Source organism: Aethalodelphis obliquidens, unplaced genomic scaffold (genome assembly GCF_003676395.1).
Source record: "Aethalodelphis obliquidens isolate GAN/ISIS:26980383/991018 unplaced genomic scaffold, ASM367639v1 scaffold87, whole genome shotgun sequence".
Classification (NCBI taxonomy): Eukaryota; Metazoa; Chordata; class Mammalia; order Artiodactyla; family Delphinidae; genus Aethalodelphis; species Aethalodelphis obliquidens.
In genome coordinates this window covers 6,595,903-6,612,918 of record NW_020838031.1, presented here as the reverse complement: position 1 = coordinate 6,612,918, position 17,016 = coordinate 6,595,903, and the positions used below count along the sequence as shown (strand labels likewise).

General features: G+C 53.1%; 1 protein-coding gene across 2 annotated transcripts in view; it reads right to left on the bottom strand.

Moving 5' to 3' along the window:
* GPR137B (G protein-coupled receptor 137B) overlaps nt 1-16,869 on the bottom strand; it is a 52,262-nt gene extending 35,393 nt beyond the window's left edge. The window contains exon 1 of one of the 2 annotated variants that reach the window (XR_003430252.1): nt 16,317-16,806. Coding sequence is in view for 1 of the 2 variants with exons in the window: in XM_027094108.1 (XP_026949909.1) it covers nt 16,317-16,685 (369 nt within the window). In the remaining variant the exon portion in view is untranslated. Of the gene's footprint in view, nt 1-16,316 lie in introns of both variants that reach the window. The other variant, XM_027094108.1, reaches the window with a different exon arrangement.
* Between the last annotated feature and the right edge of the window lie 147 nt (nt 16,870-17,016).

The following is a 17,016-nucleotide window of genomic DNA, read 5'->3' as shown; positions in this document are numbered from 1 at the left end:
ACGGATGCAAGAAAAATTTGACCCGTTCTGCCTTCAACAGGGTTATGGTCCCTACTGGTGAGGGAAAACCTGGACTGGGCAAATGACAAGAGGAGATGCAACCCAGAAAGGCCATGGGCTCAGGTGGTCTGGGCACAGGGGGCTGATCTGCAGGTCGGGGGCTCGGCCGCGTGATGGGCACATCAGCTCTTCCTGTTCCTCGGCCACATCATGCCTCGTCTCCCCCAGGCGGCTCCTGGTCCCACCAGGACGGCACGAGAGCACATGCATGGATCAGGGTCAACCCGTGGCCCATGGGGCACCCAGCTCACTGCCACCACCTGGCCAGCGCTGGGTCTTCAGGGCCCGGGACCTGCAGATCCACACCGCCAGCCAAGAGTTGCAAAAGCAGTGACCCCTCCCGAGTGGAAGCACAGCCCACCTGCGCACCATCCTCCTCCATAAATACAATAAGAAACGTGTCTTTACTCCCCATGGTCCCTGCAGCCCCGAATGTACATGCCGGATGGATGATGCACTGAAAGGAGTCAGGGGTGGGAGGCCAGCCTGGACCCCAGAAGCCCCTTCCTGGAACACAGCGAAGGTCAGGGTTCCCAGCCATGACGATCAAATATCTGGTCCAGGACTCGAGCTTTATAAACAATCACATGCTTTGCCCCCATAATTCTCCTTGTAAGAACTGACTCTGACGCCAAGTTTCTCAAGGTGCGCCCACAGAACTGGGAATTCATAAAGGTGACTGGAAATAGGCGTTAGGTCAGCAAACAAATTTAGAAACTGCTAGGCTACCTAGATTTTCCCTGCAAGAATTCCCAGAGCCTTTAAAAAGCTAATTACTCTATGTTGTAAATCTTCAAGGGAAACGCAAGGTATGCAGCAATTTTCCAAACTTATTTGGCCGCTGAAGGTGTACCTAATGAGTGTTCCAGGGAACAGAGTTTGGGAAACACTGCCCTTAAAGGTGCTAAGCACAGGTAGAATGGTCACTGCAGCCTTAATAACAGCAATAATAATAATCACAACAACAAACAAGAAAAAATGACAACTTTAAAATCATACTCAGCCTTCACCCCCGTGAACACCAATCAAGGGGTCCCCCAGGTCAAAGCATTCTACCCCAAAAGGAACCCAAAGCCCCATCCTGTAAAAGATGGGGAAACCCCGCAAAACTTAGTTCCTCATTAAGTCCACATCGCAGCCTGGAGGAGAAAAGTCATCACCAGGTAAGGGGACAGTCTGACACGAAATAAACCATTTGATCCTCTCTAAGCTGAAAGCCACGGTGACAGATAACGACATCAAAATCAAAGCCTCAGCCATGATTTGTAAACGCTCTGTCCACTCTTTATAATTTGTGGCAATTACGGCTGACCCCTGAACGACGAGGGGGTCAGGGGCTCCCTGACCCTCCATGCAGGTGAAAATCCAAGTAGAATTTATCATGGGCCTACAGCATAAAGGCGGCTTCCTTGTAACCACAGATTCAACCAACCGCAGATCATGTAGTTCTGTAGTATCCACTGTGGAAAAAAAATCCACATCTAGGCGGACCCATGTTGTTCAAGGGTCAACTGTTTATGTCTTGAATTCACCTGGGCCTTTGCAAGTTGTGCTTAGAAACTCTGCCCTGTCCTCAAGTTAATCCTTAAACCTAAGTTGCTCAAAGTTGCATTTAAATTCCTGGCATTTTAAACTGACACAGTATACATTTAATTGCAGCATCATTTTTGCCCTCATTAAGTACAGTACATAAATGTCTGGACCAAGTTTTCAAAAAAAAAAATTCTAAACTCTCCTACTCATCCCTCCCCCACCCCTGTCTGTGTTCCAGGGAAATTCACTGAAGATTGATTAGTGCCCAGAAGTGGAGCTAACCCTCTGGGGCTGACTCCTGCTCTCTTATCGGGCTGCCCATCTCCTAGAGTCTGCGTTGGCTCCCACTGACCTCAGCAGGAATCCAGCTGGGAGGAGGACAGGGCTCCTGAGGGGGAGGCAGACAAGGACGAATTACTCCTTCATATCTTACAGCCCCTGCTACGGACAGTGTGGGCTCCGCTGGCTCCCTGCAAAACCAGACCTGCCAGATGGGAGGGCAGGACGACAGGGACCTGTGAGTGGCTGGGGAACAAGTGAGGTCAGACAAAAATTCAAATTCTCCCCACATTCAGACTGGTGGTATTGGTGACAGCTCAGCTGACACAGCGCCAGATCTGGAACCGAGAATTGTGAAAATAAGGAAACGTTGGTCCTGACCTCCAGAAACTACAACCAGATACAGACAGGGTGTGAGGGGGGTGTGAGTTGTGAGGAAGTGAGACAGCCTGCGGGGAACCTGGACCCCCTGGGGTGGGCCAGGTGGACAGCAGGCTAGGCTAGGATACAAGTCCAGGCAGCAGCCTTTAGTCAGGTAAGGCACATGCACTTCCCTGTAAGAGAATCAGAAGGCTTTCAGTAGAAGCCATACAATCTGAAATCAGAGCTGTGCTTTTAGAGGGGGGCAGGGGTGGGGGACCAGAGACAAAGGGCCTGGACTAGGGGTTCAGAGAGAAGGTGAAAACAGAGGTGTATGTTTACAGGGAAAACAAAGACAGAATGTAGCTTAGCGGTTGCCTGGGTCTGGGGGGTTGGGGAGAAGTGTGGGTGACTGCTAAGGGCTCCAGGGTTTCTTCTGGGGGTGACAGAAAAATGTTCTGAACTTTTATGAACCAGAAACGGACTCACAGACATAGAGAACAGACCTGTGGTTGCCAAGCAGGGGTGAGGGTGAGGGAGGGACGGATTGGGAGTCTGGGGTTAGCAGATGCAAACTATTATCTGTAGGATGGATAAACAACAGGTCCTACTGTAGAGCACAGGGAACTATATTCAATATCCTGTGATAAACCATAATGGAAAAGAATATGAAAAAGAATGTGTATATATGCATAACTGAATCACTGTGCTGTACAGCAGAAATGAACACAACCTTGTAAATCAATTATACTTCAATAAAAAAAATGTTCTGAAATTGATGGTGGTGATGGTTGGGCAAGTCTGTGGATGTAGAGCTTTAAATGGAGAACAGTACAGAGTGTGAACTGGTCTCAGTCAACATAAAGGAGCAGAACAGCAGGCAAGGAGCTGGCCCGGGGGTGCCAGTGGCGCGTAGGCGGGCAAAGGGGGAGAGAGAGGCCTGGGTGAGGGACCATCAGGGTGTCAGCCGCTGCTCGGAAGCAGTACTGTATAACCGTGGGGGGCTGGGCAGATGGGGAGGGGCCTGGAGGGGAAGCGGGGGGAGGCAGGAGGAAGTGGCAGCGGGGAGGCTATTCTAGAGCATCAGCTACTCTTTAAAAATGTGTTTGTGAAATGCGAGAGATTATTCAAGGGCACTAGGACCTGGTTTAAGATCAGGAGCCTGGGCCCCGGGACCCCCCGGGATGGCAGAGCAGAGGGAAGGAGAGGCGGGAGGCAGGGGTGCGGCCGAGAGAGAGGGGCAGAGCAGCAGTTTCCATGGAAACTCCCATCCTGTTGTGGGACTAAAGCATCTTCCCCGCACCCATTCCTGTCGGTCTCAGCATCATTTCCACGGCCTTGCGGAGTCTTACCTAGAACTGACGCCCAGGACGGGAAAGCCAGGTGACTTTCTGAAGGTTTAATTCCAGTTTGGGGAAGCGGGAGGACGTCCCCACCCCCAAGCTGGCCCCAGGGAGGGAGGCTGGGGTGGGGAGAGCCCGCCTCTGTTCCCAGCCCCCCTCCCGCCCACCCGTGGAGCTCTGTGCCCTCTGGGCAACCCCAGGCCCTTCCCGCCACCTCCCGGATGACGCAGGAGGGCCCAGAGAGCCGCCTATGACGTACACGGGTGACAGAAGTACAAAGGTTCTAGAAGCAGCTGCTGCCCTCGGCCTCCCTCCCCTCATAAATTACAGCCCCTGAACGGCTCACCCCTTCTGTTCCCACCCTTTGAAGTCCTGCTTGCCTGTGTTTTCCTCCTACCAACCCCAGCTGGCCTTTGCTGCTTTACAATCATTTTTCCTAATGAAGCATGCTGGCTGCTTCTGGCAGAAACGTCCCAGGCTCCTCCTTGTGGGGATGACAGTGACTCGTGTGCATTCAGAGAAACTAAACAAAAGTAACCTCTTCTGTCCCCAGAGGCAGCGCCCGTGACAGCTCAATGAAGCGCTATGCCTCCAGACCTGCACTTTATTCACAATTTCTCTATGTGGCCATTTTGCTTTATAAATTCCACACCCACCCCCACCCCCCCAGAGCACGACCCGTGTCACCGAGTCTCCGCTGCGGTGCCACCTCTTCCTGAAGCGCTGCCCCTTTAGAAGAAAACAGGCAGGTGGACACTTCACAACCCTCCCATCCTGAACAGGCTCCAGACCCCAGGCTCAGGCTGCACACCTGCTTCTGTGTCTGTGGTCCCGCCCGGGGGCTGAGGCCCCTGGAGACCCTCACAGTAACCAAGAAGGTCTGTAACTCTGTGTGCACCAAGCACAGACGCATGTCTAAACCAATCTCTGCCTCCTCCTCCTCCTCTCTCTCTCACATACTATTTTTAAATGTATGTATGCAAATTTGTTTGAAAATGTTACACATTTATAGTAGGTTTAAACTTTACTATAAACTATGTCACATATACACAAAGAAATAAAGTAACCAAAATTCACTACCCACCCTGCAGTTCAGTCACCTTTGACACTGCCCTGTTCGCTCCAGTTCATTTTATTTCTAATAAATAAAAAGACACCATTGAAGCCCCCAGCGTCTCTCTCCTTGGTTCTGATCCCTCCCTCCTCTGCAGAGGGAATGGCCACCTGACTTTGGTGTTCTGATAGCCAGCAGGCTTCTACTTTTACGAGGATAAACAATATATAGTCCCATCTTGCATGGTTTCTCACTTTGTTCGAATCAATGCCTTCCATACGCTTCTGCAACTTGTCTGTTCACCTGTCACAAGGTATTTACAATGTATCGATGCTGAGACACTTGGCTCTCATTCATGCGTTCTCACTAAGGCTGGGTATTCCACCGTCTGCAGGTCACAGCTGTGTGTCCATCTCCAGCAGAGAGACGCCTAAAGATGGTTAAGAGTGTGGACTCTGGGGAATTCCCTGGCGGTCCAGTGGTTAGGACTCAGTTCATGGAGGAGCTGCCATGGCCCTGGTTTGATCCCTGGTCAGGAAACTAAGATCCTGCAACCCATGCTGGGCGGGTTATGCATAAATAAATAAATAAATAAATGTATGTATGTATGTATGTATGTATATGTATATATTATAAAAACTTGGAAAAAAAAAAAGAGTGTGGACTCCGGAGCTGGCTCCCCTGGGCTTGAATCTTGGCTCCACCAATAATCAGCTGTGTGACTTTAGAAAAGTTACCTAACCTCTCTGTGCTTCAAGTACCTCATCTGTAAAATGAGACTAATAATAGTGCCCATCTCATAGGTTTTTGTGAAGATTAGGTGAATTACCACAGATAAGAGTACTCAGCCAAATGCCTGCCACCTACCAGACACTATCTCAGCATTTATGTGTTTGCTGCCCCTCCTGCTGCTATATTATTACTACCAGTCCCTGCAAACGCTCTCAAACCACGATTCTAAATGCACAGCTGCTAAACTGTGATCATAAATGCTCTCTTGACCATAAAAGGAACTTTCGTACTCAAGAAGTTTAGGAACCACTGACACATTCACGATTTGCGCTTGTGATCCCTCTCTGTTGGCCACTTCCTGATATATTGGGGAAATTATGCAAACCCTGAGGCCCTGGTCGCCCTGGGTGACAGTCATTAGTCTGTGTTTCCACATGCTAAGCATCCTCATTCACCAGAGCAGGGTGACTCAACCTGCAGTTTTTAAATTTTTGGAGCCCGCTGAATTCAAATGCAGGACGTCTCCCTTTGCATAGCAATCCCCGCAAGGTCAACTCTCTAAGAGCGAGGGCGGCGATGTCTCTACGTCTGCAGACACTGGTCCTGTTTTTAAAGCCACAGAATACGTAAAATAGATAACCAACAAGGACCAACTGTACAGCTCAGGGAACTCTACTCCCCATAAGGGAAAGGAAGCTGAAAAAGAACAGATTTATGTATATGTATAACTGAATCACTTGGCTGGATACCTGACACTAACACAACACCGTGAATCAACTATGCTTGAATGAAAAATAAAATTTCCTCAAAAAAAGCCACGGAGGGCTTCCCTGGTGGCGCAGCGGTTGAGAGTCCGCCTGCCGATGCAGGGGACACGGGTTCGTGCCCCGGTCCAGGAAGATCCCACATGCCGCGGAGCGGCTGGGCCCGTGAGCCATGACCGCTGAGCCTGTGCGTCCGGAGCCTGTGCTCCGCAACGGGAGAGGCCGCAACAGTGAGAGGCCCCAGTACCGCAAAAAAAAAAAAAAAAAAAAAAGCCACGGAACCCCATGATAGAAAAAGGAGTATGCTGTCCATGCCAAGTCATTCTGGGTGCAGCAGCCTGGAGCCAAGACGTGCTCTGTGCCCCCACCTGGGCAGGTGTGACAGGCCCCCAGGGAGGTGACTGGCTCCCAAGGTCAGGTCTTCACCCTGTCATCTCCTGTCTTTGAACTTGGCAAGTGCGTGGTTCAGGGAGCCAGTCCTACTCACTGCCTGGCCTCACGCTGACCGTCGGGACAGAGGCCCCCCAGCACTTAGGCGAGCTGCTTTCATTTGTGATCTCAGGACCAACATTGATGCTCCCTCTCCTCTGAACTTCTGTAAAGCCCAGAACTCCCTGGAAGCATCCTCAGCCTTCTCCCGCTCTCCTGAGAGCTCTGCTCCCTTCCTGTCCAGCTGAGCCAGCACCGGAGAGCCCTCCTCAGGCGCGCGCGCGCGCGCGCGTGTGTGCGTGTGTGTGTGTGTGTGTGTGTGTGTGTGTGTGTAGCCTATCCCCAGTCAGCATTGGAGAGCCCTCCTCAGGCTCGTGAGTGTGTGTGTGTGTGTGTGTGTGTGTGTGTAGCCTATCCCCAGTCAGCCTGGGAGCCCCACGAAGGCAGGAGCTCAGCCTCACACTTCTCTGCCCTGTAGTCTCAGGACCCCTTTGCAAATGATGAAGGGATGAGGTCTCGCGGGATACAGGCGTCTCCACCTGCCCCCTCCCTTCCTGAAGGCTCCTCTCCTGCTCCAGTTCCCAGGGGTCCAGCCAAGCTCCTCTCTCCTCCACCCGCCCCGGCGGCTCACCAGAGCCTCTCTGTCCCTATCAACTGAACTGCACCTCCATCCAACATCACCAGCACCCGCCAGGCCACCCCGCAGACTCTGGGCTCCACACTGGTCAAGTCAGGCCCACAGGTACCACCCACGACGGGCAGCAGCACCCTGGAGGGCACGCCTGTCCAAAGGCCCTCAAGGCCACCTGACGACACACGGAACGCTGGCCTTCAGGCGCCCTGATTTTTCCTGTGTCATCTCTTGCTACCCGAGCGTCTGGGTTCAGGGGTGCGCAGCTGGCCAGACTGCCATGAACCTGCCTTTTTTTTTTGGCCGCGCTCGGCTGGTAGGATCTTAGTTCCCGGACCAGGGATTGAATCCAGGCCCACAGCAGTGAAAGCACCAAGCCCTGACCACTGGACCACCAGGGAATTCCCTGAACCTGCTTCTTTGCTCACCCCTGATAAACTCTCTTTTACGCTCCTGGGCCTCAGGGTCCCCCTGTAAGATAAGAGGGTCAGTACGAATGTTCATCACGGTAACTTCTCCTTTCAAAACCATGACACGAAGTTCCCAGAGGGATCCCAGCCCCACAGGGATCGCTGCAGCCTTGCTTCTAAGTGGGGGTGGGCCTGACTTGTAGGGGAGGGACGCGGGCCCAGCCGCCCCCAGGGCAGCCCGGGTCGCAGGTGGAGGTGAACAACGCCCATCAGCCTCCCTGGCAGGCGTCTCCCTCTGCGGGAGGGAGGGCTGTGGCCACACAAGGTACCATGTTCGGTTCGATGTTTCTGAACTGCTCCTGCCACGACGGCAGTTCACAGTTTACCTGCCAGGGCCCTGCCCATAATTGTTCTAAACGCTTAAATAAGGTAACACACCATAGCACGGAAGATACACTTCTCCACCTAGGAAGCTCAGCTGGGTTACCAGCCAGCCGGGCCCCAAGGCCTCAGGCTTTCGTGTGGCTGCAGCAGCATCGGGCCACGGCTCGCCACTGGACCCCCATCCTCTTGGCAAATGATGTACGAACTACAGAATAGGTAGTGAAGAGGCCTCAGGGGTTTTTTTTCCCTCCAGAAAATAACTTTCTGCCTCAGAAGGAAGGACAATTCTGAGGTTTCCTGGAACTCCTGCCCTTGCTGGGAGCAGTGTGGTATTTTTTATGAACTGCATGTTTGTGTCCGCCCCAAATTCACAGGTTGAAATCCTAACCCCCACTGTGATGGTATTAGGAGGGGAGGCCTCTGAACACTCAGGTCAGGAGGGTGGAGTCCTCGTGGGTGGGATTGGTGCTCTTATCAAAGGGACCCCAAGGAGCCTCCCTCTGTTCCCTACAACGTGAGGACGCGACGGGAAGCCGGCTGTCTGCAAGCAGGAAGAGGCCCTTGCCAGAGCCCGACCCTACCGACACCCTGCCCTCAGGCGACCAGCCTCCTGAGAGAGCGAAGTGTCTAGTGTTAGTCAGAACAGCCCTCATCAAAAAGTCTACAAACAATAAATGCTGGAGAGGGTGTGGAGAAAAGGGAACCCTCCTACACTGTTGGTGGGAATGTAAACTGGTGCAGCCACTATGGAGAACAGTATGGAGGTTCCTTAAAAAACTACAAATAGAGCTACCACACAATCCAGCAATCCCACTCCTGGGCATATATCCAGAGAAAACTATAATTCGAAAAGGTACACGCACCCCAATGTTCATAGCAGCACTATTTACAATAGCCAAGACATAGAAGTAACCTAAATGTCCGTCAACAGAGGAATGGATAAAGAAGATGTAGTACATATATACAATGGAATAGTACTCAGCCATAAAAAAGAATGAAATAATGCCATTTGCAGCAACATGGATGGACCCAGAGATTATCATACTAAGGAAAGTAAGTCAGACAGAGAAAGACAAATATATCACTCATATGTGAAATCTAAAAAAAATGATACAGAAGAACTTATTTACAAAAGAGAAACAGACTCACAGGCATAGAAAACAAACTTATGGTTACCAAAGGGGAGAGGTGGAGCGGGGGGGATAAATTAGGAGTTTGGGACTGACAAATACATACCACTATAGATAAAACAGACAACCAACAAGGACCTACTGTATAGCACAGGGGACTCAATATCTTGTAATAATCCTAAATGTGAAAAGAATTTGAAAAAGAACAGATATATGCATATGTATAACTGAATCACTCTGCTGCACACCTGAAACTAACAACACTGTAAATCAACTATACTCCAATATAAAATAAAAAATTTTTAAAGAAAGAAAAGAAAGCAATGGATTGTTAAAAAAAAAAAAGAAAGAAAGAAGAGGAAAAAGAAATTCCTGGTGTTGAAGCTGCCCAGTCTGTCGTGTTTCATGGTAGCAGCCAAACAGACTCAGACGAGGTCAGAGGATGCTCCTGTATCCTGCCCAAGAGGACGGCCGGCGGTACCTCCTCCAGGGGAAGGAACGTGGTGACAGAAACTGCTCTCGGGGAGCGAGACGCGGGTCTGCTGCTGCGCTGCCCCCAACTCACTGAAGGACACTGGATGGAGACACCTGGGATAATGACCAGGACGGTGAGGGACAAACCCACATCCCATCAGAAGCAATGAAGGGAACTGAGAATGTCCCACCCCGAGCAGGGAGAACCCAAGAGGAAGCAACACATGCCACCAAGTCTGTCGTGGGAGGGGTGACACAGCTCCGCATGGCCCCAAGGGTCGGGGCCAGCCCTCCCCCAGCTTCACTCTTCCATCCTGGTGGTGGCCTGGACCCCAAGAGGCTGCCGTGAACAAAGCAGGGCGAAAGGATTTGACTTACACTTAAATAGTAGCAAAGCCGTTGGTTCTGTTTAACGCGTGTGTCCTAGAGGGAGAATTACAGAGATGACGGAGTGAATTAAGCCCCCAATCTTCTATCAGAAACATCTCGCACCTGGTGTCACCACTGTAAGGACTGTCACTAAGTCACATGGGCCACTGGCACCATGGAGACAGAATTTACGTGGTCTCTTCTTCTCCCTGTTCAACGCCAAGTTCCCTGAAAGCAGGAACTACGTGTGACCTTCACCCAATCTGCACAGCCTCCAGGGAATAACAGACACTCAGAAACACGTGCTGAAGCAACCTTAGTGTCCCTCTGCAGATGAGTGGGTAAGCGAACTGTGGAACACACTTGTGATGGAACGTCAGCCAGCCTTAAAAAGGAATGGGCTAGTGACACACCCTACGACACGGATGAACCTCGAAAACGTCATGCTGAGTGAAAGAAGCCAGACACGAAAGGCCACTTAGTGTATGACTCTTTTGATGTGAAGTATCCAGGACAGGCCAGTCCACAGAAAGTAGATCGGTGTCCGCCAGGGACTGGGGTGAGCGGGGGAAAGGGAGTGACTGCTCAATGGGCGTGGAGGGTCTTTTTGGAGGGATGAAAATGTTCTGGAACTGAACAGAGGTGATCGTTGCATAATAATGTGAATATACTAAATGCCACTAAGTCATACATATTAAAATGGTTAATTTTACGGGACGTGAATTTCACCCCAATTTTAAGAACACACTTGTCGAGTGAGTGAAATGTGTCTTCAAGGTCATGTCAGTAGACTGTGAGACTGAAAGCTGGGAGGACCAGGGCCTCTGTGCGGACAGTGATGCAGTCTCATCAGGACAGGGCTGTGGTCCTGCCGGGGCTGGGCCCACAGGAGCCAGCCGGGCTCACATTCGGCCCATGTCCCTCCCTGTCTGCCCCCGGTCACACACAACCAACAGACCGTCACATGGCCTGATGGGCAACGTGACCTCTGACGGCTCTTAGGTCTGGGGAGCGAGGAGAGCAGTGTGTGCAGACGTTTACCCTGTGCTTTACACACTATGTAGCCTGACCGGTGTGTCTGTCATTAAAGGTGACATCACAAGATGTCCAGCCCAAGGCCCCTCGTCTGTGTCTCCCCAGCTCCCCCACGCCTCGCAGGCCGAGACAGGTCCCCCCTCCCCCGGGTGCTGTGGGTGGCATGTGGCTCCCGGCACTGCCGCCTCAGTTTGTCTGTCTTTCCCTATAGTCTGTGGCCCCTCAGGGCACAAATTCCAGCTTACTGTCTCTGAGCCCAGACACCCGTGTGCAGGTGATTGATGAGATCTGTTCGCTGAGTGAACGACACTCTAACCACAAGCTGAGAAGCCACGGCCTGTTTCCAACGTGCCCGAAGGACCTGTCACAGTAAAAATAACAGCAAGGTGGGATGGGAGCTTGGTGACACATGCCGGCTTTGTCCTAACCTTGTGCCGAGGACCAAGTTCAGCCTGCAGCCTGTGAGCTAAGAATCGTTTTTATGTTTTTAAAGAGATGTCTAAAAAAGAAAAAACAACATGCAACAGAGACCCTATGTGACACACAAGGTTTAAAATACTGACTCGGGCACTGTCTGGACTTCCTTTCCTGCGTCCTCCACGCCCAAGTTTGAGGAAATAACCCACTCAAGTAAAACCACTCGGACCTCCTCTGTCCTCAGAGGTTAACAGGCTCTAAACTTTAGCCACAGGATGAATCAAAAGTAAAATATTTACAAGCTCTGCGGACCTCTGGGGGTGCCTACGTGCCAGGTATGGTCACCTGTGTGCTGAGGCCATTTCCGTCCTGAGATAACAGACGTGCCAGACCTAGAACAGGGAAGAGGCTTCTCTCCTCTCCCTGGAACTGAAAGGCGATCAGGAATCAGCGGATGAAAACAGATCCTGGGATCACACACTATGATGCTTCCAAAAACCTGACACTCTTAGGGATGTCATTCGGATGAGTGGCATCAATTTCATCAATGCTCTTATCCAATCAGACCAGTCCTCACTGCTCCACCCGGAACCTCCGAGCTGACGTCTCTGGGGGCTGGAAGATGGGGGCGCATCACAGCCCTCTGGCGGGAAGGGCACTGCCGCACACCACCCACCTGAGCAATGAAAAGGGCCTTACGATGATGCGCTCTTTCTGCCTCCCTGCTAGTCCCTGCTCGTCTGACCCAGGGAAAGGCAGGGGAGCAAAAGGATGCAGCAAAAACCTACAGGCGTGAGGCTGTGTGGGACCAGACCCAGGCTCCAATGGGAATGGGAGCCACAGGTCTGGGCTCACAGCACAGGGACAACACTGACCATTCTCAGCTCAGCCTCTGCTGTTGAAAATTCACGGCTTCCTGGTCAATGGGCTGGAGCTCAGATACGCTGAGAAGAGGCTAACTGTTCCCACGAGTGCGGAGGCCGTGAAGGAAATTTGGTTCCCCTGACGTTGGCAGGCGAGCCCTTCGGCATTGAAGCCACAAGAGTGGGGGACAGAGAGAACAAAGAGCTAGTGCTTGGAGGACAGATCTTGCGAAATCGGGCTGTTAAAATTGGAAAGCTTCTTCTTGGGGGGCAGTTTTTAGAAGTAAAATCAGGAAGTGACTTCCTGGGAAGTGCTGGTGGTAGATGGTAGACTGAACGTTAATAAAGAAACTTCTCCTGGTCCTGCATGTGTGTGTGTGTGTACACACACACACACACACACACACACACACACACAGCTCTGGCGGCTGTGAGTCCACTGAGTGACCACGAGGAGCCGCTGCCAGGGGCCGGGCAGCCACGGTTGGTGCAGAGGTGAGGATTCCCGGCCCCTGTGCAACTGTGTGCTCCTAGCTTTGAAATAAGGTACTTGGGGACCAGCAAAGGCTTCCTAAGTGTGTATTCCTAAGCTTCTTACTTCTTCATAATCATCAAGAGGCCTAGAAGCTTCCCTCTTCACAACTCCTAGATTAGGGCCTGGCACACAACAGATTCGGTAAACATTTCTTGATTAAATTGACTGCCAAGAGCCCTAGCGAGATCCACTTATGCCTGAGGTCACCACCTCCCTTTTCCTGGTGGGGTGGAGAAGACAGGGTCCCTGGATTAGCCTTCCAGCTGCCTCCTCGCTCCCGGACCAGGATGCATTGAGTTGCAGGGTGTTGTGTGCAGCAAGCACTCTTCCTGGCTCTGTGTGCCTGGCTGGGGGACCCAGTACAAGTCACCAGAATCCCCGAGGCCTCGGCTGCCTCATCTGCAGAATGAAGGGCTGGACCCCCCAGTCCCTTTGACTCTCAGCGTTGCGAGCTACAGCTGTGAGGAACTGGTGACTTCCATCCTCCCCGCAATGGGAGGCCCAGGGCCACGGCCATTTGACAAACATAAAAGCTGCAGGTTGGTGGGAAAAATTATTTCAATGACACAGTGGGCTGATAAAGGGCCGAGCCAGTGCTGGGGCCTGACGTTCAGGACTGTGGTTTGGCCAGAGCCTGGGCTCCGGCTATTGGGAGATGCAGAAAGAGCACCTTAACTGAGGGAGAGGAGGGGCGGAAGGATGCAGCACAGAGGGCACCTCCTTTAACCCGCTCCAACCCTGGGGAGAGCGCTAGGGCTGCCCTTGTCCTGCAGCAGGTCGGTAACTGGCCCTGGGAGACACGCCAGGTGCTGCCCGGATTCACAGGCCTTTGCTGGCCCACCCTGAGCCCCAGGCGCCCACAGTAACCCCCCTGCAGCTTCCCCACCGCACTCTAAGGCGCAGTAGGTGCTGGCTCCTGCCTCAGTGTCCAGTAATCACACCACCTCTTCCCCACCGAGAGGCCTCACTTCTCCTTTTCCTTCCTCAAACCAGCCTGTAATGGCAGGAATCTGCCCCAGGGCTCAAGACAAGGCTGAACCAGAGGGCAGCTGAGCCCGCCGCATTCAGTCACACCCAGGAACCCCAGCAGTCTGAGGGCCAGACCCCAAATTAGGAGAGAGAACAGCTGGGGGAGACGTCTGGCTGCCCAGACGCCGCTGAACTCACCCCCCAACCCGGCCCTTCCCGGCCGCCCCCCCCCCCAGACCCTCCACCCCAGCTCTGCAGACAGACCTGCCTCGTGCAGGGCTGCCCTGGCCCAGAAGCTGGCAGCCTTGGCCTCGGAGCCCCTGCTGTACAGCCTGGTCTGGAGGCGGGGTCTGGAGGCGGGGTGAGGAGGTGGGGGAGGAGGGACGACTCCTGGCTCCAGGGCTCACTGGTCGTGTGACCTTGAGTGAGTCATACAACCTCCCTGACCCACCTCTGAAAAATGGGGACACCATCCGTACTTCCCTCAGAGGGTTCTTGGGAAGAATAAATAAGACAAACCGCTTAGAACCAAGCCTAGCACACAGCACAGGCTTCTTCATTGTTAGCCACTACCCGCCACCCTCCGAAATCGGATTTATGTGCTCTAAGAAGGGCCCCAGGCCGCAGTAATCCTTAAAGGTCCCCCAGCCATTCCAGTGGTTAAGAACCCTGCCTAAGAGAAGGCATGTGGGAGGGGAGGGGGGAGAGGGGCGTCTGAGCAGGGAGTCAAAGGGCGACCCCTTTATAACACCCCAGAAGTATCAGAGTATCTGCCAGGAAGCCAGAGAATGGCTTCTCTGCCAGGGTCTGAGATGCCACCAGTTAGTACCACTTGCCCCTGCCAGCCACCCTGGAGATATAAAGAAAACAAGTCCTGACAGTTACAAAGAAGCTAGAGTGGTGGCTTGCAGCCTCTTGGCTTGCAAGGCTGTGGGCCTGGTCACTCTTTCCCTCGCTCAGCATTTACTCACCAGCCAGCAGATGGTGCAGAAAATGTGAAGCCCTGCCCCTAATCCAGCTCTGAGTGCAGAATTTGCATGTGAGTGCCAGAGAGCCATGGCAGTGCTTTACGCTGTCCTTTTTTTCTCAGAAAGGGACCAGAATAAAGATCTCAATATGCAATCAGATCATCGTCACAGTTCTTGAAGGAACATCAACCTACCTGACTTATGTATCTTGCTGGAATCAGCCCTTTCCATCCAATGAACAAGCCAGAGTGTCTGCAACGTAGCTGACTGCCTGAACTGGTTTTCGGGTTTAAAAGTTGTATTTGGACAGATGATACACATTACTTGTGGACTGGAAAATATGCTGATACACTGGACCAAGGAGAAGGCTTTGAGTATAGATCCCTTTTGATAAGATTATAATAGCTACTAAAGGGTACATATGTTAGTTTTTAGCCAAAAGTATTTCCTCCAAATTTTCAGTCAGGGGCTCCCACTACACCAGGGCAATCCGTTTTCTAACTTTTCTTTTTTTCCTTTTTTTTTTTTTTGAAGCAACAGCATTTTCTTTTAATAAATAAGGACACTATTAAAAGGAATGGAATGCTTGCTGGTACAAATTCCCCTTACCAGGTGATGTGGTTGGTGCCTCACCCCTGGGCAGGGTCCTAGTGAAAATGGACATTTTAGTGCTTGGAAAGCTAATGAGAAGCAGAGATGACAATGATGATGACGACGGTATTGTGCTATTACACCTTTATGCAATGCTTTTACACAGTATTTGCAAAGTACTTTCCAATTACTGTACTTCATTAAGTCAACCGTCACAGCAGCCAAGTCAATTCGCACGTTCTCCCGTTAGCTTATTAACAATCTGCCTCCTAAAACGACTCCCGTGTGCCTGTAAAAGGGCCCCAGCAAACTTTTACGGCTTTTTCTCGGGGCCTCTCAGATGAGCTCAGACAGCAACCCTGACTTCCCGCCGCATCAGCTCAGGAGCTGGGTGTTGCCCCGACTGCTGTTTAGCAATCCTGTGGAATGAGTTAGCAAGCTGCACTTCAGCAGGGCTCCCACTCTGGAGGCTCAAAACATCCCATCCAAAACAGGGCAGTCCCACCCTGCCTCACAAAGCCAGTGTCTGGCCCCAACCTGGAGGCCAACGTGCAGGTGATCTTTCCGGGCTGGGGGGTTAGATCCTTTGGGATGAGGGGATAGAGGGAAAACTCTAGGGTTCCAGTGTCCCTGGGGGGCACACCTCCCATCAATACCGATTCTCCTGTGTGCACGGAGATGCTGCTCCCCGCGCACGGAGGACCATACCCACTGGGTGATGCTGAGCTGAGGGCAGAGGCTGCGGTGGCCTCCAGCCTTCACTTTCCTGTCCCTTCTCCCTCGCCTCCCTTGGGAATGGGAGGGCGTTACCTGGGACAACGGCCTGCAGGTAGGACAGGGCTCGGACCACCCCAGAACCAATGCTTCTTCCCCGGACCCTCTCAGGCCGGTGGCTCTGTGACCCGCCCCGGCGGCTGCCATCGCCCCCTCCAGGTGAGCGCCCTCCAGGTGCCTCCCGCCCGCGGGGGCGGCCTCCCGAGACTCACCTGCGTGAAATACAAGTTCATCAGCGTGAGGGTGAAGAACTGGAGGCACACGGGGAAGCAGTAGAGCAGCCAGAAGACGAAGGGGCTGAGCGCATTGGCCGCCACGAAGTCTTTGAAGTAGAAGGAGAAGAGAACCGTCCGCAGGGAGGCCCAGAAGAGGCAGAGGAAGAGGAAGACGCTCTGGTAGCTGAGCCGCTTGTGGCGGTAGCGCAGCACCAGCCAGAGCTGCACGTAGATGAACAAGAAGAGCAGCGAATAGAACACGGTGTAGACGATAGTGAGGCCAAGCTTCACGTAGGGGGGTACGGCCGGGGTCAGCGTAGGCGGCAGCGAGTCGTTGCGTAGGGGGTCCCACGGCTGGGCCTCCATCGGGCCGGGGGCGCTACGGCACGGCCGGGGCGCTCGGGCTTCATCTGGGCTCGCGGCCGCCGCCGCCCCCGCGGGGGTCTCCGAGCATCGCGCTCCACCCAGAGCCCAGCGACTGGAGGAAAGAAAATAAGCCGCACTTCCTCCCCCGGCACCACATGATTCACTGGGGCGGCCTTTGTCTGCGATTGGCAGCGCCGCGCCCGCCAGCCCCGCGCGCCCGGGCTGTGCACCGCGCGCCCCTAGGAGTCCCGCCCCCCGCGCCGCGCCGCGCGCCCCCACGTCGCCCGCTGCCCCGCGCCGCGCGCCCCCGGAGCCCCGCCCCCTGCCGCGC